We start from the raw sequence: 26,878 nt of genomic DNA, 5'->3' as shown, positions 1-26,878 counted from the left end.
GAAGAGTGAAAACAAGATGGCCGCGCCCGCGAGCAACCGCATGGGTAAGTTGGCGAGCCGCGATCACGCCGAAAATACCGCGAACGGGCGGGAAAAAAATTTCCGCATCTTCGCGATATTTCCACGTGTTTGCGGAGATTTTGAACATTTTCGCGATAATTTGCGAAAGTCACTTTCGCAAATTCCGCCCACCCCTAATTTTTAACCTTCTTTACAGGCTGGGGGCATGGTCCTGCTGTCGCGGGCCACCAATTTAAGTTCCAAAGTGACGTATCCCCTCCAAACGTAACTACTTCCGTCTTCCCGATATTCAATTTTAAACAATTATTCTGCATCCAGCAAATAATCTGACTCATGCAGAGCTTGAAGCGCTCTGCCACAGTCTCTCTGGATTTGTGGCTAAAGAGATGATAATTTGTGTATCATCTGCGTAACAAATGGCCTTGAACCCGAAGGAGCGAATGAGTTTAGCCAGGGGGGGAAACGTATATGTTAAATAGGGTGGGTGAGAGTGCCGATCCCTGAGGCACCCCACATGGCATTACAAAGTGAGAGCATGTATGCTCATCTAGAAGCACAGCTTGTTTCCTGTTATTCAAGTAGGAACAAAGAATATCTGCGGCTTTATCCTTTATCCCTATATCCGCCAAACGCTGAAGGAGTATGCAATGATCCACCGTATCAAACGCGGCGGATAAATCAAGCATTACCAATATAGCCTTTCCACCCTGGTCTAGTTGTAAACGTAGACTTTCAGTGCCTGCAATTAATGAAGATTCTGTACTATGCTGTGGCCTAAAGCCATGTTGTGCTATATCTAATTTATTATTTAGTTCTATAAAGGACCGCAGTTCCTCGTTTAGTACCTTTTCGAGTACTTTAGATGGAAATTGTAAACATGTAATGGGACGATAGTTGGCAGCTTCAAGGGGATCCAGAGTAGGTTTTTTTAAAATAGGTTTAATCAAGGAATTTTTCCATTCCACTGGGAAATACCCAGATGTAAGAATGTTATTCAATAGGGGTGTCAACATTTTTTGCTATGGTGTGGGGGACCATATGAAGAACCATAACAGGACATGGATCCAGAGGAGAGCCTGATTTAATTGCCAGGATAGTTTTTTCAACTCTGTCCTGTGTAAGGGAGGAGAAATTTCTTAAGGAGACTTTTATATCGGATTCATCCATCTTAGTCACGGCTTGACTAACATCTATTACAACAGTGGAGAATTCTTCATAGACTTTGACCACTTTATCATAAAAAAATTTGGCAAGTTTGTCACAGAATTGTTTTGTTGTATTTACTGACTTTCCATTACCAAAAGTAGCCAGTTTAGTGACTGTCTTGAATAATTCACGGGGAATATTTTTAGCGGCCATAATTTTCTCTGCAAAGTATCTAGATTTTGCCTCAAAAATGGCTTCTTTATATACTGGAGCTTGGTCCCACTATACAAAGCAGGTTACACCTGCTTCCACTCACCCGCAACTTCCATTGGGAGAGGTGCCCATCCGGGGGCTTGATTGTTTGGACAAGTATTACTTTAGGTTGCCGAATTACTCTCCAACCAAGCCCGAGCCCAGATATCCTGTGGCTAAGCATCAGGGGACCTAGGGGCGGACCCCAAATTGAACTTTTTAATGTCTATGCAAGAGGGACAAAAGGAGGTAGACCCTCAGCCACCATCTCAGCATTAGACAAATGTTTAGTTAACTGTTCACCTCACGCACGAGTAGTAGTTGCAGTAGATTTTAATTGCAACTATGAACCCCTAGCCATTGAGGATTTAACGGGAATAGAAGACCAAGACAGCAAATGGGTAGTTCCCCAACTCGATCTCCCTTTAGTTAAAAGATGGACACAACAGGTCCTTCAACTCAATGCCATCACCATTGAGCATGGCTTAAGGACAACTAATGGCAGGTCACTACCTAATAAGCATGGCGCCAACACCCTTAACAGAGTTAGCTGCCCATCCCGGATCGATTATATCCTCCTTGATGTTAAACTGTGGGGTAACCTGATCGACATGTTATTGGGTTCGACCACAGAGAGCGATCACAACCCCCTGTGCTTAATCCTGAAGCCCTTGTGGGAGGCAACCTACTACCAGCCGAACAACCTACCCCGACAGTCACTAGAGATATAGTTCAAATTGTAAAATGGTTTTGAAATGGAAGAAGGTTGCTCTGAGCGACGCAAAGACCGCTGGCATTAAACATGAGCTAATTGTAGGCACGGCTAAGCTTCAAGCTGCGGCCCATAGCGCAGCAAGATTAACAGACGTGCCTAGGGCCCATACGCACACTGTACCCAAATTAATACATATTTCCAAGTTCTAGACTTGAACAAAAAATCTAGTAGTATTACAAAGGACCCATACACTTGGTATAATAAAGACTATAGGGACAAAAAAACCAACCCTGGCCAAATCTATCAAAGAGAAAAATCTGATAGACTACTAGCCGCAGATTCCTTAACGTAGAATTATCCACAAGGCGTAAGATTGGATCCAGAAAATGTTTGCCACAGCATCTCTGCGCGCCGGGGGCGGTACCTCGCGACCCCGCCCTGACGTCGTCCACGGACGTGACGTCAGCGAGGTCACATAAGTCTCACCCCGGCGCGCTGACATCTAATTCCTGTCTGCGTACAACTCGGATCCGGAGTGTGCTCCTTGGCCTGTTTTGAGGCCTCTTTTGCGCCTTGAGTTGGGAACAGTGTGCAGTGCCTTTGGGCTTCAAGACGTGTGCTTCTTGTGCACGTCAGATGTCGGCGACAGACCCTCACACTATTTGTATGTGGTATTTGGGCGAGCACCATGACTCTACGGACTGCGAGGCTTGTCAGCATCTCAAGCCGAAGTCCCGGCGGGAGCGCCGGATGAAATTGCTGTCGGCCCGCTTGTCCAGATCGGTCTCGTCGCAGCGTCCGTTTCCTACCTCGGACGGGTCCATGGGCCGCTGTTTCCGGCTGCAGCATCTTCCTTCGCCGAGGCCCCATGGGCGTCGTTCGCCCGCTGGTAAGTCTTGCAGCTTGCCTCCGAGGCCCTGCCCTCCTTCGGCAGGGGGCGCCGGTCCCTCCCGGGATGTGCGTCCTCTCCCATCGCCACCCTATCCGCCGTTTCCCGGTATTGGGGCAACGAGGGCCCAGATGAAAGCCTACGCTACGGCTCTACAGGCTTCCTTGGGCCCTCCTCCTCTTCCTGGGATGTTCGTGGATCCCACGCCATGCGCGGGGCCTTCTGCGGACTTGGCGGCTTCGCCCCTGGCACAGACGAGTTCGGCTTCAGGTTTTGGAGGTGTGGTGCCGTCGAGGTGCGGCCTTTCGGGGTTCCCCTCTTCGGCCCATGGCGTCCCGGCCTCGCCGCAAAGCCCTGCGGGGTTCCCTGCGGTATCACAGGAGGTCCCCGGGACTCATGGCTCGTCCCCAAGTCCCCCTCGGTCCTCTGGGCAGGCAGCTGTCTTCCCGGAGGCCGAGCCGAAGCCTCTCCGGCATCAACGGCTTTCCTCCCCAGCACTGGTGGCGCTGCGGGTGGAAGCCGGGACCCGGGACGCTTACCCGGGCCCCTCTCAGTCCTCGGCGCAGGCAGCTGCCTCGTCGGGGGTCAAGCCGGCGCCTTTTCGGCACCGTTCATTGGCCGTTTCGGCTCCAACCACGCACCCCCGTCTCCGATGAGGCACGTGGTGGTGGAGGTCGATCCGGCGCCTCCAGTGGACACTGCGGCACCGGTCGAGGACTCACCGGTGTCTGTGGTGGAATCCCCGGCGCCGTCCCGACGTGGGATGTTCCTTCCTCTCCGGAGGGCTGTCGTCTCCTTGTCTCCTCTTCACCGGAGACTGGGCGCCGCATCGTGGCCTTTTCTCCAGCGGATTCCAGGGCGGATTCTACGCCATCTCCACGTCCACAGCCTCCAGACCCGCTCTTCCGCTCCCTGCAGTTGTCTGCCCCGCAGGCTTCTCCGCTCTCTTCAGAGACCCCTCAGGTTCCCCACTCGTCTGTGGGTTTTCCATCTTACAGGGGCTGGTCTTTTCTCCCTCCAGCAGGGCACTGGGACGGGCGTCTTAGTATGCAGCCTTCGCCCACGGAAGAGTTGCTTCCCCCCCCCACGACGCCCTACGGAGGCGAGTGTGGCCTTTGTCCGGGCCATTTCCACGGCCACTGGCATTTTGCAGATGGGCAATCAATCCGGTTGCTTCACTCCCTACGGACCACTTATTGGAGGTTCTCTACCAGAGCTGTGGTGGAGGGGAGCCACTTCTCCCTTTTGAAGAGTCGCTCCGCAACTCTTCTGGGGACCTAGGGGGGTGCCCTGCCACGGGGGATCCGGTGCCTCAACCGCTCCTTCACCGCCCTCCTCCCAAGAGGGTGCCCGCGCTGATCTGCGGCACCATGTGCGGGATGGTCGGGAGTTAGCTACATTCATACTCCGTTCGGCCTTGGACTTCTCTGATTCCCTCGGCCGAACTATGGCGAGTTCTGTGGCCCTCCGCTGCCATGCTTGGTTGCGGGATGGTGTCTTTCCGGAGAATGTTAGGGAGCGTCTTGTGGATTTACCTTTTGATGGGACTCTGTTTCACACCCACGTGGACTCTGCTATTCAGAGACTCCTTGCAGGTCTCCGTCCCCCTCCCCCCTCCCTAAGCTTCGGTTGGTCGGTCCTCCGGCGTATTTTGGGAGGCGTTTATCCCACCTTTCTCTTTGGGGCCTTATGTTTCGGTTGGCCCGTTGTGTGTTGTGTGCGGCTTGGAATGCCTTCAGGGTCCTTCAGTTGATTCCTCTATTCTTTTGGCTGCTGGTTCAGCCCTTCAGCTTGTGGTGAGTGTTTTTGCTGTTAAGTGCAGCTGTATAGGTCCTCAGGTTGGACCCTTTGTGTCTTTTTTGGCTGATTGGTAAGCATTCTGTGGAATTTTCCACAGGTCTTTTCGGTTCTTGACCTCTGCTGCGGTTTTCCCTCAGAGGTGTTGGCTGATTGGTAAGCCGCCTGTAGTGTTTCCCACAGGTCTTTTATGTTCTTGACCTCTGCTGCGGGTTTCCCTAAGAGGTGTTTCCCTGTTTTTGTTTAGGGACGATTCATACCCTAGGTGGGGTAATTGTTGGCTATTGTATAGCCCTGTCTTAAACTAGGCGGGCATGGATACCTTCTCAGGTTCCTCGCATTTTCCTGGCGTCACAGTATACCGCTTGGTGCGGTCTCTCTCTCTCTCTCTCTCTTTTTCTTCCACCTTTGCGCAGCTTGCACTGCTACAAGTTTGTTCTGCTCAGTATCCGAGGGTGTTTCTATCCCTCTTCGCCTCTGGGTCACCGGACCGACCTTTGTCATGCTGATTACAGCGTTGTCGTGGTGTTTCCACCTAGTTCTCTGCCATTTCGCCCCGGGTCTGTCTGCCGTGTGTTCCAAGGGGGCTGGTTCTCCTGGTGCTCTCCTGTGTTCTGGTTGCCAGCTTTCGGTTGGTACTACATGTATCTCTTTGTCTTCTGGCCGGTCCCGCTTCTATTGTGGGCCGGTGGTGCTCCTGGGGCGGTCCTTCTCTAGGGCTTGTTCTGGGGTTCCCTTGCCTCTGTCTTCGTCTTGCGCTTGACTTGTTCTGAGCCCGTGCTTCATAGTATTTGCCAGCTGTATGCTGCGCGCGCCTGGTAGTTTTGGTCCCCCTCTGTGGGCCTCGCTGTGTCAGAGTGTGCTCCTGTCCCTTGCTTGTTGGAGCTTTGCACGTCTGTGTCTTCTTTCTCACGTCTGCTCTTCATTCAGCTGTCTCCTTCGCTGGGCGTGTGTGTTCTCCTGGGGCGAGCACTGCCTCCGTTCCTTCTCTTTTCCTTGGCTTTGAGGGTCGTTCTTTTCTTCCTCTGGTACTTCTGCCCCTCCGGGTTTTCTGGTGGACGCCCTTTGCTCCTCGGGTAGGCTTGTGGTATCCTGGCCTTCCCTTCTCCTTGTTTTTGCCTACTTCTGCTTGGGGGTGGCTGGGCTGTCCATCCTGTCCCCATGACACATCCCCTGTTGGGGCCCTGTGTTCTTCCAAGCTGGTGAGGTTCTCTCGCAGACCCTCCTTCCCTCTGGGTATATCTAGGGTATCTATTCTACATTAAGGAATCTGCGGCTAGTAGTCTCTATCAGATGTACAAGTTACTTACCTTCGGTAACCATGTATCTGGTAGCGACGATTCTAACCACAGATTCCTTCACGGCCTGCCCTTCCGCCCCGTTCTGCGAGGACCCTTCAGCTTGGTCTTCTACACTCGCCTCCCTCTGGGTGGCTTTGTCTTCTGCGGGTGCCCTCTTTCACTTCCTCCCTGTCGGGATGCTTTGTTCTGTTTATTTGTTCCACTCCTGCTTTTGTGGTAATTGGACGGTAGGTTCATGTGTACTTTTGCATCCCTGCACCCTGGTTATTCCAGTGTGGGGCCTACTCATACTCTTATCCCTTTTTTTCATTGCTTGGGGGTTTCCGACTCCTCTGCAGTCCTCTGGGTTGGGCTGTGCCTCAGCCCTTAGCTCTTTACAGGGGATACAACACTCCTGCAAGGTGTTGTCTTGGGGTGATTTGTCGTTACTCATCTGTTCCAGCCTTGTTGCCCTTCACTGTTATAGATTGTGGTTGCAGACTTTCTGTTGTCTGCCACGACATTTTTTACATGTTTTTCTGCCTCCAGGGAGGATATCGCCTTCGCTTTGCAGGGTTGCTTCTCAGAGCGGTGGTCTGCTCCTTCCTTTCCATATCTTTCAGTAACGCAGTGCTTGGCACTGTCCCTAATGGTGCTGTTCCTCACCATTCGCTTCTCCCTTTTTGTTTCATTGATTTTTTCGTACACTGTTCCCATACTCTCACAGTTTTGTTTGTGATGGCTCCGCGTTGTGGTGCGGAAAAGTTCTCTGAAGAAAACTGGCGTTCGCGCGCCGGGGTGGGACTTATATGACCTCGGTGGCGTCACGTTCGCGGACGATGTCAGGGCGGGGTTGCGTGGTACCGCCCCCGGCACGCAGAGATGCTGTGGCAAACATTTTCCGGAACCAGTCTCACGCCTGGGGATAATTCTACGTTAAGGAATCTGCAGCTAGAATCGTCTCTACCAGATACATAGTTACCGAAGGTAAGTAACTTGTACATCAGCAGCACATAAAATCTGCCAGAAATTCCTAATAAGTAGCCCAGCGGGAGGTTACAACAAGTTGGAATGAATTACGCTGGGAGCAACTAAAAGATGCCTGCTCAACTAAAGACAACAACTTGTTCTGGAAACTGGTCACCTGGGGTAGCAAGACAGGCGCCCGCCCACCCCAAACTACATCACCAGCCAGACTTGGCATGACCATTTAAAAGGGCTCTATTCAGCAGCAGAGGCTAACATGGAAGGGGAACCAGATGGGCCAAACGGGCATTTGACAGAAGAGGAGCGCTTTACCATCTTGGAGGTAGAAGCTGCAATAAGTAAAATTGTCCCTTCTAAAGCAGCGGGTCCTGATGGCCTGCCAGGTGATCTATTTCTGATCCTAGCCACTGGGCACAATACGTTTTATTACTAGCAAATGCTATAGCTGATGGAGCACCAGTCCCGGTGTCATGGAAGAGTGCCGAAGTAGTCCCCATACATAACCAGCATTGGCATAGCCGATAGGTCTCGCTTTTGGCTTTTGGGACCTTATAAGTATTTAGTTATGCAGCACAATATCCTTGGTGCAACAACATCAACTGTTGCATTGCTAAAAACAAAGGCGAGACCTATTGGCTATGCCAATGCTTGTTTCATTTTTTTGTTAGGGTATCGCATTAGCCTTTTGTGAAACAAAGATCGCTTCAAATAAATATATACTTTGGAACTGTGTTGTTCACTCGTTTCCCTTGCCTTTGTCTCTTCCTGTCATCTTGCTTATTACACTCTCGTTATCCCGGGCATTTCTCGATGCTCCTGCCATGAATAATCAAACACGCAGTCAGACGGCGGGAGTGGAAACTCCAAGTGCATCGAGTAATGAATGAGTTCTCTTTCTTCCATTTGCCTCACAAAGGCCTGTGATTCACTGCAAGAATGCAGTCTGTGTCAAATGTTGCTTTGTCTCCTTTAAAAAATGGGATACTGTCACTGCAGCATCTTCCGAGTCAGACTGCGGTTGAGTCACCGTGACTGAAATGCGCACCATGAAAACCAAACACTTCCCTTTTTACTGAAGGTCGAGCTATTCATTGCTTGGCAACATAGCTCAGTGGGGAATGCTCCTGCTGTAGCACTCGCAGTCTGAGAGAGGAGGGGAGAATTCTTGGCTTGCAAGTGCCTGTGAGTGACTGCTCGGCCTGTGAGCAAATACGCGACATGCCATACTGAACATGTATGAATGGCATTACACACGTCAGATGTTTCCCGAGAATGATGTGAATGCAGAGTTACTGCATGTGTAGTGTGAATGGCAGCCATTTTGTGGCAAACAGATGATGCATGGGGCTACAGGTTTCGGACGGACGCTTACCTTCAATATATTACATCACAAATGAGCTTCTAAGTAACTATCTATGCACGTATACATAAACTCAAGGAAGGAAGCGGCATAAGGGGATGTTATATAAACATGCACATATTTACCGAGAACAAACTCGTTATGATGGCCAGGGTTTTACAGTGAAAAGTAAACCTCAAATTAAAGTCACAAAAGAGAATAAACAGTGAAAACAAAGATATATATATAGGCATTTAATGAGCAGATCATTCCTCCCACCTCGTTTAGATGCAGTATTGCGTACAATTATTCTGGGCCACCATGTTACAATCAAACATAAATGGATTAACCTCAATGAACTCCACACACTCCCGGAAAACTAGTGAAGACGCGATCTGTGGTGGGGTAGGGAGAGGGAATTGAAGCGCAAGCAAGCAAGGCGGAGAGAGGCACGCAAGGCTTAATGAGCCTTGACAGAAACCCACATGGCGGCAGCGCGCGTGCACGTTCACGTGAACGCAAGCTTGAGGTCAGGAAAAGCCTGTGGTAGCACTTTCAAAAGCCACTCACTAAATTTCTCGCAGCGCATGCGCTGGCTCAGCGAGCCCAAAAAAGGATGCTAGGGATGACCCTACCAATTACAGACCAATACGTTTGATTGATGCTATGCAGAAGGTCTTTGGCCGGATGCTTCTGCACAGGTTACAGTCATGGTCTGAAGACGAAGATATCCTATCCCAGTTTCAGGCCAGATTTAGATCAAAGACTGGGACAATGGATCAAGTGCTTAGACTCCTCCTCATTTATTAGAAGGTAGTGGTGCCAGGCAAGGGCAGTCTTTATCTCGCATTTATCGACTTGAAGACTGCCTTTGACCTGGTCCCTAGATCCAAGTTGTGGATGATGCTCGGTGGAATGGGCATTCCCCCTCTTATTCTTAAACTACTGATCCGGCTTTACGAGGGAAACTTCGCCTAGATCAGGTGAGGGGAGCAGGGACAACTAACAGATTGCATCCCGGTCAATAGAGGAGTCCGACAGAGCTGCGTTCTGGCCCCAACCCTGTTCTCCCTATATGTGAATGGGGTAGTCTACTTCTTCCAGGAGGAGCCCGCCGACTCGCCCACTTTGGGGGGCAACAAGATACCAACTTTGTTGTTCGCAGATGATACCCTGCTGATATCTAAGACCCCAGCGGGGTTACAGCGCCTCATCAATAGATTCCAACTTTTCTGTGACAATCGGGGACTGGTCATAAATAGCTCTGAAACCAAATTCATGGCCTTTAATTGCCACAGGACATACAGGGGCGGCCCTTTACTAGGTGGGGTTCCCCTCGAAAAGGTGGACACCTTTTGGCTATCTTGGTGTAAGACTCTCCGATAAAATGTCTTGGAGACCCCACCTAGCAAAGATGCTGATGGTACATAAAAGAGTGGCTAGAGATATACACACACACACAAGGCCTGTAGCTCCAGCCCTCCAAATGTACGACACAAACGCAGTCAGCTCTGCCCTCTACGGAGGAGAAGTCTGGGGTTTTGATAAACTCGATGAGCTCCGTAGGTCAGAACACAAATTCTTAAAAGATCTGGTTATGGCACCGAATATGTCCCCCTTGCCCCTTTATTGTTGGACATGGGTAGGCGATAGGTGATGTAGCCAGGTTACGTCCCGGACTATTTTGGGCTCGTATTAGGCGGACCCCCAAGCTCTCTTCCTACGCAGAAGCCCTTACTGAGATTATCCGCCTGGACACCAGCCGAAAAATAGGCTGGATCCTCGACATTAAAAGAGCGTTGACAGCTATAGGTCTTCGTGGCTGCTGGGCCAGTCAAGAACCCCCGAGGAGAGAGGAACTCAAACGCCTATATTGGGAACGGGTGGATCAACGAGAGAACTACAAACCTAAAGTGGGCAAATTAACAACAGAATTCTACTTCCACAAACAAACTAGATATTAAGAGCCCTTCCTTGATACAATCAAGGCACCGAGAGACTGAATGCTCTATATGCACTTTAGGTTCGGAACTCTACCTGTCTGCGAGGTGACAGCAAAGTGTGGCACAAGCAATGGGAAAAACTGCCCATGTTGCAAGGCTCCGACCGAAAGCATCGCCCATTTAATGTTTGCTTGCCCGGCGTACAAAACATAACAGACAAAATGGTTGAAACCGCTTTGTCTACATTTGGGCACACGGCACCATCACACAGCACTGCGCATCCTCAGGTCCGACCCCAGGCCGTTCTATGCATGCTGCGTAGCAAAATGTTTGGGACAAGCATGGCTCACAAGGTGGAAAGTGCTCTCAATAAAGTCATAGCCTTAATTGAAACTAAGCCAATGGGAACTTTAAGGTTATAACTAGTACTATCATGCACAAGCACTTTATTTGTTAAAACTCCGCTGCTAAGTCAAGGAAATTCAAATGATTTTTTAGTACACTAATGCTTCACCATAATGATGAAGTATCGCCTGTTTTTATCCCGTTTTTTAGGGTAAATATGCACTAGATAAGCTGAACTAAAATGTGTACTCCTCATTGTTCCGCTTTTATTTTCAATAATTTGAACACGATATATGCATTATTGTATCAAGAGCTCAACTGATCACTTCGTTGCATCAATATCTATGTACACAAATAATGTTGCTTATCTATATTCTCTCTTTCTAAAGAATAGCAATGTATTTTTTTAATTAATTATAGCTTTTATGTCATTTCTGTCGAAATAAAGCTGAAATCAATCAATCTGACTTCTTTCTACGTGCCACTTCATCCTTCCAAGGAGGTGAGACTCCTTCATTTTTACCCTAAGGGAGCTCTCTTTCTATATTGGATGCACCAAAGACTACTGGATGCACAATTGGCTCTTCATTGAGTTCACTGGGATGAAAAAAGGCAAGGCTGTGCAGAAACTGACCATCTCCCGATGGATTATACTCTGTATAAAGATCTGCTACGCATTAGTGAAAAAGCAAATCCTGAGGGCTTGCATCCTTACTCCACCAGGGCCAAGGCTGCCACTACTCTGTTAGCGTGCGGGGTACTTGTACTGGGCATCTGCCAAGCTGCCATTTGAATGTACCACCGCACATTCACGAAACACTACTGCTTGGACATTCCGGTCTGACATGTCACCAATTTGGTCCTAGACAATCTTTTGGTTTAAACCAGTTTACATCCCCCCCTCCTAGGAGGTACTGCTTAGGGATCTATTACAAGGTGTGGTAAGTGTGGTTAAAATTCTCTATCAGAAGAACAATTTACTTACCTTATGCAACGCCTTTTATGGTAAAGATTCCATCTAACCCCGGATTCCTCACTGACCATACCATCCTCCCTGCTCTGCAAACTGGGCTATTACCCAGAGGATCCCGTTAAAAACTGCACTCTGGTCAATACTAGGAATTGGTTTTTACGTGGTGCTGCTTTTTTGGCACAGAACTAGTCACAAAAGAAATTGTTGTCAGCGTGCAGGAATGCCGCTTATATGGGTACCGTGACGTCACTGCTGACATGAATCCAAAGGACGCTACCTACCAACGTACAGAGGTACTGCTCAAGTTTTTCAGGATCCATTTTGAAGCCTGGGGAATATTTTAAGGTGAGGAATCTGCAGTTAGATAGTCTCTACCACAAAAAGTGTTACTGAAGGTAAGTAACTTGTTCACCAATACCTCCTGCACAGAGTTTTCACAAAGATCCGAACCAACCAGGCGCACTACATCCTAGTGGCTCCGGATTGGGCACGGAGAGTATGGTATCCATAACTACTGGTCATGTGCATCTATCCTCCGATCAGGCTGCTCCTCTGTGTGGATCTGCTGTCACAGTAGCAGGGCAGGGTTTGTACCTGGGTCTTCCCAATATCCTTCATTCCTGGAGATTGAGCAGCAACAGCTGAACACCCTCAACCTTCCTCTGCAGGTGGTTGATGTCATCTTGGCAGCCAGGAGTCCCTCGACAAAAACTATATATGTCTGTCATTTAGACAGGTTTTTGCTTTTGTATGGCACACACCAGATTGTCCCGTTCCAGGCCAACATATGACTTTTTGTTTGTTTTATCCCTAGCCTGGCAAGGCCTTACTCTGGGGACAGTAAAAGGGTATCTTTTGCCTCTTTATGCTTTTTTACAGTTGCTTGGTCAGCCTTCTTTGTTTAAGTCACCAGTTGTTATGCGTTTTTTGAAAGACGTACAACATTTGTTTACTCCCTCTCCCTCTATCATGCTGCAGTGGGACCTTAACGTGGTCTTCATTTTTCTAATGTGTACTTCCTTTGAGCCGCTTCACAGCTAGTCTTTGCAGTTGCTTACCCTCCAGTGTTCCTTGTCTCCATAACATTGGCATGGCATGTGGGTTGGCTTCCTTCTGTCTGTCTTAACCTGCCATACACCACTTTCTTACTAGACAAATTGGTTTTGTGGACACAGGCATCTTTTTTGCCTAAGGTTGTGACATCATTCAATGTCCGTCAAAAGATCACCTTGCCGGCATTCTATGCTATGCCTCACCCTCCTTAGGAAGAGGAGAGACTCTATTGTTTGGACCTCAAGAGAGCACTAAGCCACTACCTAGATTGTAATAAGGAACACTGGGTAGGGTGATCAGCCCTTTGTAGGGTTCACTGGAGCGTAGAAAAAGGCAAGGCTGTGCAGAAGAGAGCCATCTTCCGCTGGATCATACTCAGCATTAACATTTGCTATGCATTGTCTAAAAAGAAGTCTCTGAAGGACTATGTGCTAATTTTACCACTGAATAAGCACATGGAGTACATGTCCTAGACATCTGTTAAGTGGCTAAGTGAGTGTTCGCCGTACGTTCACAGAGCACTATTGTCTGAACTGTCCGATTTGCAAAGAAGGACATTTTGCTAGCTTGGTCCTGCTGGACTTTCTGGTTCATGTCCATCCACAAACCCTCCTCCAAAAAGGTACTGCTTTCGTATCTTTTCAAAAGGTAAGGAATCTGCAGCCAGACGTTTCTATCAGAAGAACACATTACATACCTTCAGTAGCAATGATTCTGGTAGAATTCTAATCTAGCTGCAGATTCCTCACAGACTACTAGTAACAAGATTGGGGAGTGTAGAGGGATGGCCCTTCATGGGCTTCAGAGATGGATGCGTCCTCCACTTCAAATTATTTACTTAACAAAAAGATCCATCTCTTACGGGGAGAAAAGAAGGAAATTCAAACCTGGGTTATATGGGTGTAAATGTCCCACAATGGTTGGACATACACAAAGGTGTTTAAATACCCCTCACACACCAAGAATGACCAGTGGTGTCATGCTTCATCATAGGGGTCTTCCCGCCCCGCTGCGGGACGGGGCGTGCTACGACCTACGAATACGTGGGAGCACTGATAATAAAGTGCTATGTGTAGTGCAGTGGGAGGGTCTGGGATAGGCGTGAATGTGAGTTAAAAAGGACCTGGCCCCTAGGACAAGAAAATTTTTAATAAGTCGGAGGGGGCTGGTACTAGTAAAAGGGTGGTGCGGAGACTTCCTACTCAATGTGTGGTGTTCTCCTAGTATGTTGTCGACATGTTTCGATGCTAGGCATCTTCTTCAGGACAGGGTTAAGATCCCTCCTATGTGCGCATATTGGTACTCATGATAAGTTTATCAATGTAAGAGAAAACATGCGTGAGTATACAGTACCTAATGGTATTCGTATTTGATTCTGTAAGAAAAATAAAGCAAATTACTCGTTCAGATTCCCAGGAATTGTGAACATCATACCTGCAAACAAAAGAAGTGTGCCACGAAGGTGACAAAAAACGTGATAGTTTTAGCCATAACTCTAAATGGTTGCAGAAGAAGGTGCAGTGACCTGTAAGAAAAGTAGAGACATACAAGACACTACAAACAAAAAACAGAAAACACACACTCTAAAATAATGGACGTTACTCTTATCAGGATAAGGAACCAACGGTATATTGAAAACATACTTAAGTGTATGTGAGGTTTTGCCTCATGGACCTTAGGGTTGATGGAAAAACAATAAGGAGCCTCAATGCTGAAAAAGATAATAAACCATTTAGAGTTATGGCTAAAACTATCACGTTTTTTGTCACCTTCGTGGCACACTTCTTTTGTTTGCAGGTATGATGTTCACAATTCCTGGGAATCTGAACGAGTAATTTGCTTTATTTTTCTTACAGAATCAAATACGAATACCATTAGGTACTGTATACTCACGCATGTTTTCTCTTACATTGATAAACTTATCATGAGTACCAATATGCGCACATAGGAGGGATCTTAACCCTGTCCTGAAGAAGATGCCTAGCATCGAAACATGTCGACAACATACTAGGAGAACACCACACATTGAGTAGGAAGTCTCCGCACCACCCTTTTACTAGTACCAGCCCCCTCCGACTTATTAAAAATTTTCTTGTCCTAGGGGCCAGGTCCTTTTTAACTCACATTCACGCCTATCCCAGACCCTCCCACTGCACTACACATAGCACTTTATTATCAGTGCTCCCACGTATTCGTAGGTCGTAGCACGCCCCGTCCCGCAGCGGGGCGGGAAGACCCCTATGATGAAGCATGACACCACTGGTCATTCTTGGTGTGTGAGGGGTATTTAAACACCTTTGTGTATGTCCAACCATTGTGGGACATTTACACCCATATAACCCAGGTTTGAATTTCCTTCTTTTCTCCCCGTAAGAGATGGATCTTTTTGTTAAGTAAATGATTCCTCACAGACACCTCCCATCCTCCCTCTTCTGTGAGTGGTCTGTGTCCATTAATAGGATCCCAATTCCAGGAATCTGCACACTGGTAACACCAATTAGCCTTTGGGGCTCTGCGCCTGGGGGTGTGGACAGTCTTGAAAGCAACTGAAGTTTGCATGCAGGAGTTGCACCTGTATAGACCCCGCACGCTATTTCTGAAGAGGAACGGCTTCATTATGGAACCACACGGTGCTACCTACCGGCACATAGAGGTACTGCTGAAAGTTTCTGGATCCTGTCTGATGCCTGGGGAATATCGAAAAGGTGAGGAATCTGGGTTCTCTACAAGAAAGAGTGTTATGGAAATGTGGTAACTTGTTCTACAACATCCTTTCAAGCCAACATACTGTTATCTGAAACATGTATGACTGCCCTGTGGAATTCATTGAAAAGCATGTGCTTATCATTCAAGCATTTGACACGGATGCAAAGAGAAATGCACACAGTTGTGAAAAAGGTGTTTCGCAAAAGAAGACAACCTCTTTACCAGCCTTCTAGTTATTTAATTCTGGTTTCTGTTGCATACAGGCTGCCAATACTGGAGAAAATTGTTACTATTGTGTATGTATAGTTCTCCAACATTAACACATTTTATCGATGCAAAAGTGAAACTCAGAGAGGGAATGTTGGCTGCATATGTGCTCAGAAACTAAATAAAGATTTTGGATGGGAGGGTTGGGTTGAGTAAAATCAAGCTCTCAGGCTTACAGAGTTGAGCCCTGACACAGGTCTCAAGAAAAATGAGTCTTCATTTATGTATAATTGTGGTAGACAAAGACAAACTGTATTGACAAAGTGCAAATAAAATAGATGGGTCAAAGGCAGAACATGATTTTAGAGTTTTGGTGTTGACCATGCAGTCAGGCTTTCCTCTGTTCTCAGGTGAGCTTCAAGACTCTTCCCTTAGCCTGAAGAGGAGGCTTTTGAAATACTGGCTGCTATTTCTGTCTGCTACTTATGACCATTATTGAGATTAACAAATAAAATTGTTGGTTATTTGTGTTCTCTCATTTTTCTCTAGCGACCCACTTCTGCCCTGTCAGTGGGATCCCTTTCTAGGCCCAGCTGGCTGAGCTCACCTACACTAGGACGTGCCAATCGGTTCCTCAGTACTGCAGCTGTCAGCCTGATGAACCCTCGAAGGCCTCTAGGTACCATAGAAAAAATTAAAGTGCGCACCCTGAGTGTGGAACAGAGGACAGAAGAGGACAGTGAGTGACTACAACTTTCAATTTGTCTCTAATGTTACTTACTCTCTTTCACTGAAGGGACTGCACAATGGTTAGACTATAGAGCTGATTATTTCTGTCCAAAATCCAGGAAAACAAATATTGCAAAGACAAAAATTCTCATAATTAATTTAGCTTTTTGTCTTCTTGCAAAGAGTTTTTTATGCTGTAGGTACATTTTATGTCATCAATCAAATAGGTACAAAACAGTTCAGTTGATTTCAAACTCCCACAGGTTTGTTTATTAGGGCCAGCAATCCTGCTTATTGTGTTTTGCTTATGGTCAGTATGTGGAGTGTACTAAATGCCAATGCTTCCTGAGAGAGGAGCTTGATAGGTTAATAATCTTTGATAGTATATCTTTATTGCAGAAATGCAACACAGAGGGGACAGGAGGTCGCTAGTCTTTTTTTCACCAACAAAATTGGTTTTCTGCAGATCAAAACATTCTTTGAGTATTTCAGGTCAACACTTATCTGGTTTTGGCTGTTTTATTGCAGCATCAGGCTTCTTTTCTATTTCTGTGTTTATCTTTGTTGCAACAGCCATGTTAGTATCATAGTAATACAAACTCAAGATCAATGATGGCTATGCTACCATGCTTGCACATCTGTGTAGAAAGTTATTTCCTTTGAACAGATATTAACCTTTTGTTTTTAAAAATAATTCCCACGTATACTTCAAATAGATGTTAATAATAGGCAGAACATTCCTCGGGAGTATTTGCTGAATTCTTCAGCTGCAAAACTGTAGCATATAATGTTTTCTTCTTTTAGGCTGTCATATTTACAGATGTAATTATGATCCTAGCTATGCCACTTTGGGTACAGCCTTGCCTCATGCTTTTAACAACAGTTACATATCTATAATGCTGGTTCTCCTTCAGGGGAATCTCCATCAAAATCATTAGCACTGAATAATCCTGCTCATGTGTGAGATCCTGAAACACGTTATGTAATATTCATAAATATATATACATATATACTTTTTGGAAGAAAATACCATTTTAACAATGGAAACTAATTTAATAAGCCAAATTTTTAGGCTAAGTTGGCACAATTTCAATACATTTATTCTAAATAGAGTCCAGTTATAAAACTAAATTGTTAATTGCTTAGGAAAAATTATGAGAAACTATTTCACAAATCTTTTTTAAAAGGAAAATAAGAGAAACGCAGGGCAGTAGCCAGACAGCTGCTTAAAAGGCTGAGAAAAAAATGATACAGCACCTTTAAGGAAGCACACACCACCAGTATTCCATCATACGTTGTCAGTGTCATTAGCTTCAGTTCTTTTGTGTCGAGTCTTTTAATCCATCTAACATGCAATCAGTGTCTCTCTTCTTACACTGGTAAGGAGTGACGGTTTGGAAATTCCCTGAAGGAAAGCTAGGATTGCAGGTAAGTAACTTTTCCTTCTCCTTCAGGGGATACGAATTGATAATCATAAGCACTAAATAACATAGCAAGCTCGTGCCTGAATAAAATGTGATGACGACATGAGGAAAAGGAAGAATCCCAGTCTTTTATCCAAAAAGGTTTCTGAGAATCTGATCCACCAGGCTTCAGCTGTAGGGTCATATTCAAGACAGTAGTGTGCCGTGAATGTATGGACTGACCAGCAGGCAGCTAGCTGCCTTTAGAATGTCTATCAGGACGTTTTGCTACAAAGTAGTAGTAGCAGATTTAACTCTTGTGGAATGAGCCATAGGTCAACCCGAAAGTGACTTGCTGACTTTCTGCTAACATAATAATTTACATTAAATAATTCACCTGAACATAGAATGGATGAATCGAATAAACCTATATGTACAGACCCATGGTTGAACTAGTAGATGTCTGTTGTTTTATCTAAATACAGTTCTTTTCCCCTTTTTAACTTTCAACATTTGCAAATACCTTTCTACTGTAGTTGATGGATCTAAAGTAATAATGCAAGTAAAATGCTCTGATTAATATGAAAATCTAAAACTACCTTAGTTAACTTGCGTTCATTCTCTTGTCCACTTTATGTTCATGAAAGCTGAGGAATTGGATGGATCTCATTAACTTTGCAGGCAAATGTGATTGCTACCAGGAAAGCAACTTTCCAAGTGTTATGATGTAGGAAAGCCATGGTGATTGGTACAAACGGAGGACCTATTGGCTTTAAGGAGACTACATTGTCTTCCCATGGGATGGGGTGGTCACTGTATTGGGGAACACAATTTATTAATTCTCCTTCAGAAAGCTTTTAATGACTGGTATTCTAAAGAAATGAGGTTTCAGAAGGATACGCTTTATAAGACGTGATGTCTGCAAGATGTACCTTTATGGTAGAAAGCCAAGCCAATTTGGCCAAATTGAGCAAATAAGGGAGCACCACATGTTCTTGACATCTGGTTAGAGCTATGCCTTCTTGGATGCACTACATGCAGTTTCCATTTGAGAGTATGACGCCCTAGTGGGTGGGTGTGTGGCTTCTCCAGAAGTCCATACACACTTTTAAAAGACACAAATGAAAGTATTGAATGAGTTCAGACTACAAAGTTCAGTGTTAGGATGAGATGTAGAATCTGTCTCTTGCACTTCTGAAGAAGACCCAGTGTGCATGGCAGGCTCATGTCTGGATGTTCTGACTGGTAAAGCAAATGTATAAACCACCGTTTTCATTGCGAGGTGATGAGGTTCATTCTGTTTGTTGAATAAATGAGTTTGCTGATGAACTCCGGAATTTGCGGGGTAGATGGGAATATGTAAAGAAGTTTTTATGATCAGTCTATGAAAAAGGTATTACACTTTGGCCCTAGTTGGTAGTACTTTGAGGCAAGGTCAAGGCATTTCTTGTTACTGGCATTTGCAAGGAGGTAAAACTGATAAACTCCAATTACAAAAGACCTTGTTTACATACTTACCATTTAGGATCTACTCGGAAGGAGGAGGGTGGGCAAGGTAGCTGGATGTGCTTGTGCTCTGTGTGTGTTTGCACCTGTTCCCAAACCTGCCACTACTTATTGGCAGATGCCTAGACTCCCGGACCCTTGGCGGATTACCTACTGTGGTACGGATGTTCTGAATGACCAAACATGAGCTATGGGGTAGAGCTTCCAGTTACATCTGCTCCAGGTGGAAGACAGTGACGCTTTTAGCCATTCAGTGTTGAAGGCATGAAGTCACTTAACAGCTACCCTTGGCTAGTTGAAACAGGTGGCATCCAGTTTAGCATGCAATGTCAGTTAGAACTGCCAATATGCTTCCTGAGTATTTTTTTTACGATGACTGTCAAAACAAAAAAAACTTAGAAAAAAGTGCCTCCTCTGCAAGGATACTCACTAGTTATTATAGCAGTTAGGAACTGTTGGAGCCGATCCCAGAATTGGTTTTGCGAATGCTGCCAATATGTAATAGAGACGTCTAGCTGCAGATTCCTTACCTTCGAATTCTCCCCAGGCGCCATACTGGATCCAGAAATATTTTCAGGAGTACCTCTGCGCTTCGGTGGAGGGCGTCATCCAACTCTCTACTGACTTTGTCTGCGTATGCGACCTCACCGGAGTCCATATAAGTCTCTCCCGATGTGCTGACATCAGGTTTCTTCTTTTCCTTGCTTACAACGCAGATCCAGAGAAGCGTTTACATCAGGCCGTTTTTGACCTACTTTGACATTTTCATCTTTAAAACAGTGGTTTTTTTGTATGCCTTTAGCGTTCAAACCTTGTGGGTCTTTTGGAAAGCAAATGTCCTCCACAGACCTTCACTCCATTTGTATGTGGTGCTTGGGAGAGCTGCACCATGACTCCGAGGAGTGCGACTCCTGTCATCTACTTCGACTGAAGGTGCTGCGGGAACGTCGCAGTCACTGCACAGTCCGTTCGTGGTCCCAGTCCAGGAGGCATTCCCATGGATGTCATGCTCCATCGTTGTCCCATGGTAACCCTTGACGCAGGCGGTGGAAGTTGCAGCATCTCCCTACTTCACAGTGCAGAGATTCCAACTTTCATGCCTTCTCTCTCTTCCTGTTTAAGGACTTTGTGCACGAGTTCGCCCTGCGCCTCTCTGTCTACTCTGGAGCCGGGGCGACTCTGACCCTAATGCAAGCATATTATTGCTCTCTGCATCTTTGGGTCTTCACCATCCCCTGGAGCACCTTCAGGCCCCAAGGAGGTGATGGGTGCCTCAACTGTGTCCACGTCGGCGGGTTCACTTTCAGCTTCAGTTAGATCCCTCGGATTCGATGATCGATTCGGTCTCAGCACCGGTGCACAGACATTTGGGGTTCCCACCTTCTGCGCTTACATCTGATCAGCCGACTCCGACAATGGCAGCGACGATCGACACCGTGCCACTTTCCCTTTACAACGTAGTGATGTTGCCAACTCGGTGCCGAACGAGTCCGGAGCAAATAGTGCTGCCCATCTCGGACACCCTTCTCACTCTTTCTGTGGAGCCCTTCAATGTTTTCCCATCAGAGGAACACTTTTTAGGAGGTGATGGGGACAAATCGGAGTTTCTACACCCCATAGCTAATGTGGCTCAGGATAGCTGCTTAACTGAAGTGGATAAAGCTAGTGGATTATAACCTTCCCCAGCCTCTGGCCTTCATTCCCCTCCTGGTCTTGCTACAGAAGCTGATATGCTAAGGTGAGTTGATCTTATTTTAGATGTAACTCTTCCTTCTGTAGAAAAATCTACTGATCATCTAATTGGCGTTCTCCATCAAGGCCAAACTGGGGTGGAGCTGGTGCTTCCCTATAGTGATGTGTAGGAGGCGGGCTTAGTATATGGTGCATACTCATTCAGGTGGTGCACCCTGTACTAATCCAGGCAACCCTTATTGTGATTTTAGTGGTCCTTGATAACCACAGAAAGCTCTCAAAGTGGTAGCTGTGGAGGGGTGTTAAGCAGCTTGTTTTACCAGTTTAATGTGTAGTGTAAGTTAAATGAAAAAAACCACACAGTGTTTATATAAAAATACTTCTATTTATTATACACCACTCACTAACATTTTAGTATATTCTCTACCCTGAGAGATCAACTCAATAAACCAGAATACTTCAAATGCAGTCAGGTAAGTAGCACAAAATACAGTGGTCTCCAGGGGGAGACCAAACCATATACTAAAAAAGTGGAATGCGAACTGCACGGGAGAAAAGGACTTGGACCGCAAGACCCAAAGGGGCCAGAAACGCAAGGAACCACCTAAGGTAAGTACCCAGTAACCCCATAGAGGCTGTGTGCAGAGTAGGAGCACAGCCACTTGCCCAAAGGAAGTCAATGGAGAAGTTGTGGTTGCAGTTTTGCAGAAGAAGAACCCTTCCCAGAGGACCTCGAAGAATTCCCATGGAGGGCGGAAGGTTGAAGAGCCACCCCACCCGTGGATGCCCTGGGAACCAGGTTACCTATACCAGAGAAGCCAGGTGGACTGGGTGAAGACGTCGGAAACCTCTGTAGACGACAATGTAAGACTTAGAAGAAAATGCCTCTGGAGAAGAAGGTGAAGTCTGGTAGAATCCAAGGGTGTATTCTGGAAGTGCAGAACCCGCAAGCAGAGGGGACAGAGTCTATGCCACTCGGAAGTGACCAGGAGGCACGAGGACACAATGCCCACTAATGTCAAGAGGTTCAGAAGAGTGGACGGTAAACTTGTCACTGCAGCTGTGGGGACCAGGCGATGCTGAGGAAGACCAGGAGCTGTGCACAAGCTGTCCCATGTCAAATGTCGGTAACTAGGTGGTCTGTGTCCGGCTGGAGCAGCAACAAGCCTTGGTAGCTGCAGCTGGCGTGGAAGACAAAGAAGGAGCAAAGTTGGGACCAGCCAGTCCAAGGGACCAACCACAAGCAGGAGGGTCAGAGCAGACAAGTTGGGGAGCCCACTGGAGCATTAGAAGACCCTCAGGAAGGTCACAGGCCAAAGGCACTGGAGTCGCAAGAGGATCTCGAGCAGCTCACCAAAGATGAAGGCCCACGTTGTAGAGGATTTGGTGAGGATGCTGATCTTGAAGGGATGAGATACTGGAGGCTGGACCTTCTTTTAGCCTGAAGATCTCTAGAGTACAGGGCCAACAAGCCTTGGCTAGTCGATGTCGTGCAAGGGGTTTGGTCCCAGCTGTTCTGACGAGGAAAACTGGCATCAAAATTGCAGAGAAGACAGGTCAGTCCTCAAGGAAGCTGCAGAACCACCACCTGGGTTGCTGAGCCACTGGGAAGCCTGTAGGACAACAGGAGCAGCAGACTGGTCAGCTTTGTTGCGGTGCCTGCAGATGCAGGGGAGTGACTGCTTCACTCCAAGGGAGATTACTTTGGATGTCCTTGATGCCCACAGGTTTGTTGAAGGTCCTGGATGGAACACAGACACAGATGACGAAGAAGACTTGCAGAACAGCGAGACCAGGACCAGCAGGAGTCTTGTCCCACGATCCATCTGAGGCTCCACCCACAGGTAAGCCCTTTCATACCCTAAGAAAGGGGTTTGGATGACTCAGTGTTCCCTCCCAGAGGAGGGGCTAGACAGAGTGGAGTATACTCCCATGTCCTTTGTCCAGTTTCATGCCAGAGCGGTAGCCAAGGGCTACCTGAACTTGCTAAAACCAGAGTATGCAAGGAAGGCACAAAATATGCCTTCCGAAGCAGTCTGGTGGCACTGGCAAGTGCCCCCACCCCAGCCCAATACACTAAGTCCTGTCTGGGAGGTAGCCACACCGCCCTGTGACAGAAAACCTATTGTTCTACTTTCCCCTGCTTGAGTTCAGCTCAGCAGCAGGAGGGCAGAAGCATGTCTGGGGTCGGCAGCAGCACTAGCTTGCTGGCAGACCCTGGAATACTTTTACCAGGAGTACTGGGGCCTTCCTGGAGGACCCTCCCCAGTGCTTAGAATCAAACCCTCGAACACCGGTTATGGTGGTGGGGTATGATTCCAACATGTTTGATACCAAACATGCCCAGGTTCAGCACAGCTAATAAATAGTTAGCCATCATGTAATGACAAATGGACACTATATGTATCAAAATGGCTGGCAGCACTTACAAAGCATGGGTAATCGATTCTGGGGTTTGTAGGGGTGTCCTGCTCATGCACCCGCACTCATACACTTATAACCCTGCACCCTGCCTTCAGGATTGGAAGGCCTACCTTAGAGGTGACTTATAGGTTTTAAGTGTTGTGACCTCAGATATAAGAAAACCTACATCTGCTGTAAGTGGTGTCACACCAGCTTACACCGGCTGCAATGGCAGGCCTGTAGTCAGTCTGAGTGGACTCTCATGGGTGCACAATACATGCTGCTGCCCATGGGAGACCCCTGGTGTACCTATGCCCTGGGTACCTTAGTGCCATATACTAGGGGCTTGTAGGGGTACACCAGTAGCCAATTGTGGAGGTACAGAAGTACTTTCCATGTCAAATTTAGGGAGGAAGCACAGTGACTGGGGTTCTGATTAGCAGGATCACAGTCAACTAGTCAAAAAACCTTACTGACACCAGCAAAAAGTTGGGGTAACCATGATAGCAGATTCTACTTTCCTACACTGACCCGCATCTTATTTCCCTGGAATGCGACCAGGATGTGATGATCTGTGTGGATTATCGCGCCATGCACCCCAAAGCCTTGAGGGAGATGTCCTCAAGCTCCTTGCGGCCCGACGTGCGACGCTGGTACGTTCTCTATTGTGGTCGAGAGAAAGGTCCCGGGATCGGCAAAGGAATCCAAGATCTTGGTTACATTCTAAGTCGTAGGGCCACTCGGGTAAGTCTCACAAGAACAAAAAAAGTACGAATTTGAAGCGACCTTAGACTTCACCTTGTCCATTGGCTGATAAGATGGGGGAGCGTTAACATTTAGATCTGGCTCTGTGGTTGAGCCAGCATCGGGGTCGACTCCGTGCTTCTCTGAGCCTACCGGGAGCGACCCCCCCCCCCACTCAGCTCCATGAGGTTTTTGAGGCCACGCACCTCACATTTGAGGGGCGACTCCTGCCGGCATGCCTATGGGCCCCGTGGGTTCCGGAAGGGCCTGACCGATCCCACATCGGTGGCTGTGGCTCCAATCAGGCCCCTTGAATCCACACAGATCTGGACCTGCACCAGTCATACCACTTTCACTTTCTCCGTTCGCCCTTTCAATTCCAATGCCGACGCTCATGGCTCCGCCATCCCCATTCTGATCCGTGACTCCGACATGGAACCGGATTGGGTGTCGTCCAACGCTGACTGGAGCCATGTCTCCCAGGCCGGAGCCTGAGCCCTATTCCTATGGTTGAGGACTTGAGGAGTATTGGGAGTAGTCACTGGACAGTGAGGAATACCAGTCCTTAGATCCTCAGATGGACTGGTGTGAGGCTAGTGGACTGGATACTTCTACAGGTACTGGCAGGCTTTCTCCCCCTACTGTGACCATGAAGGAGGGAGTGTCCTTTGCAGTGGTGGTGAGAAGGGCAGCCGAGGTCCTGGACCTTAGCCTGCCCTTAGTGGCAGTCAAGACGAAGGTGCTTCAGCCAGGAGTGACCCCCTCAAAACCCCTTTTACCATTCAATGACGCCCTTACTGATGCCCTGCTTGTTACCTGGTCCAAGCTCCGGACAGGTGCTCCTGTGAACAGGACGATTGCCAGCTTCCACCATCCCGCCACAGGCGACACAATTTCCTCACACAACACCCCCTACTTCCCACATACATTCTGACACATTTCCTACTGCCCCCCACCCTGATAGGGAATCCAAGAGGCTGGACACCTTAGGGAAAGAGATGTTTTCTTCCACCAGCTGGGCACTGCAGTCCTTCAACACTCCATGCCTTTTGGGCCATTACTCCCATGCTCCAGGGGATTCGGTTGTGCAGGTGCTGTCCATGGTCCCGGAGGAGGCCCAGGACTTACACTTCCAGGCTATTGCTGACGGGCGAGACGCAGCAAAGTTCACAATCAGATGTGGACTGGATACTCCAGACTCACTTGGCAGAGGGCTTTCTTCGACAATGGGCTTACGGCGCCATGCCTGGCTGCGGACAACTGGCTTTTCAGAGGATGTCAAAGCATTGCTTATGGACATGCCCTTCTTTTTTTTTTTTTTTTTTTTTTAGCAGAGTTTTATATAGCGCAAACTTGACCCAAATCCAATCAGGTATCAGAGCGCTTTACATAGCAACAGTTACGTTACATGAGGACACACATTCATTTTTTGTTGTTGTTAGGCACGGGGAGATTAAGTAATTTGCCCAGAATCACAGGAGGTTTAGCGTCATTACTGAGATTCGAACCCAGTTGCCCCAGGTCCGAGGTCGAGCGCCCTAACCTAAGGCAGATTCAGCAGTGGAGCGCTTTAAGGGCAGCAGGCTACAGCCAGGTCCTTGGACCTTTCCATGGCGTGTCGCCACCCCCAATCTGCCTTTCACTCTTTTCATGGGCAAAGAAGGGGCTTCCAGCCACGTCCATACCCGCCCAGCCACCACTGCATGTAGGCTTCTCGGCCTCTGCGTGGCCAAGTGCGCAGTACCCACAGACTTCATGGGTCCGGCAGCCAGAGGTTGGGCCAGTCCACCACACCCTGGCAGCTGCAGACTCCAAACCCTTATAGTTTGCCCTCTTATCATCATGGGCACCCAGTGGGAGCCAAGAAACGCCATCACCTGCCCAACGGAGGGTCTATAACAGTCTGTAGAGTCACACTTTCTTTCCTCTGGTAACAGACTTATCTACTTATCTACAACACACTTCTCTACTTACAATTTGTACATGCATACGTTTGCCCAATCTCATGCGTCTATAACAGACCAGTGGGTTCTTCAAATTGACTCTTCCTCCACCCATGCCACCTTCTTGTGACAGGCTGACGGAGCACCATCTTACCTTACTCTGCCAGAAAGTATCAGCTCTCTTGGCCAGGGGATCCATAGAGAGGATGCTGACGCCAGAAGTATTGGTATTCCTGCTACTTTCTGGTGCCCAAGAACAATGGAGACCTTTGTCCTATCCAAGACATGCACTTTCTCAATTTCTTCCTCAGAAAGGAGAAGTTCAAAATGCTCAAGCTCACCCAAGTTCTATCTGCCCTGGACCCGGGAGACTGGATGGTAGCGTTGGACTCGCAGGACACATACTTCCACATTTCCGTCCTTCCTGTCCACAGGCGTTACCTGCAGTTCATGTTATGCCACAAGATCTTCAGTTCACCGTGCTCCCTTTTGGCCTTACCAGTGCCCCTCGGGTGTTCACCAAGGTGATGGTGTTGGTTGCAGCTCATCTGTGGAGTTCAGGGGTGCTAGTCTTCCCCTATCTCGATAACTGGCTGTTGGTGTTGTGCTCACCTCAGGCTGTTGTCTCTTAACTCCAGACTACAGTGGACGCCCTGCATTTTCTGGGGTTCACTGTCAACGTGCCGAAGTTACACCTGACTCTCTCTCAGACGTTTCTGTTCATCAGAGCAGTCCTGGACATGGTGCAGTTTCCGGTGTATCCTCGCCAACGGCAAGTCCAGGGTTCACTATGATTCCTATGTTT

At 47.6% G+C, this 26,878-nt stretch overlaps 1 protein-coding gene across 2 annotated transcripts in view; it reads left to right on the top strand.

The window, feature by feature from the left end:
- Positions 1-26,878, top strand: part of RNF123 (ring finger protein 123) — a 1,761,234-nt gene that overhangs the window by 661,347 nt on the left and 1,073,009 nt on the right. For both annotated transcript variants that reach the window (XM_085625036.1, XM_085625035.1), the window contains exon 23: positions 16,203-16,392. In XM_085625036.1, coding sequence (XP_085481162.1) covers positions 16,203-16,392 — 190 coding nt within the window. The remainder of the gene's footprint in view (positions 1-16,202; positions 16,393-26,878) is intronic.

Source organism: Triturus cristatus, chromosome 9, assembly GCF_964204655.1.
Source record: "Triturus cristatus chromosome 9, aTriCri1.1, whole genome shotgun sequence".
Lineage (NCBI taxonomy): Eukaryota > Metazoa > Chordata > Amphibia > Caudata > Salamandridae > Triturus > Triturus cristatus.
Note: the sequence above shows the minus strand (reverse complement) of the source record. Positions and strands in the feature narration are given on the sequence as shown.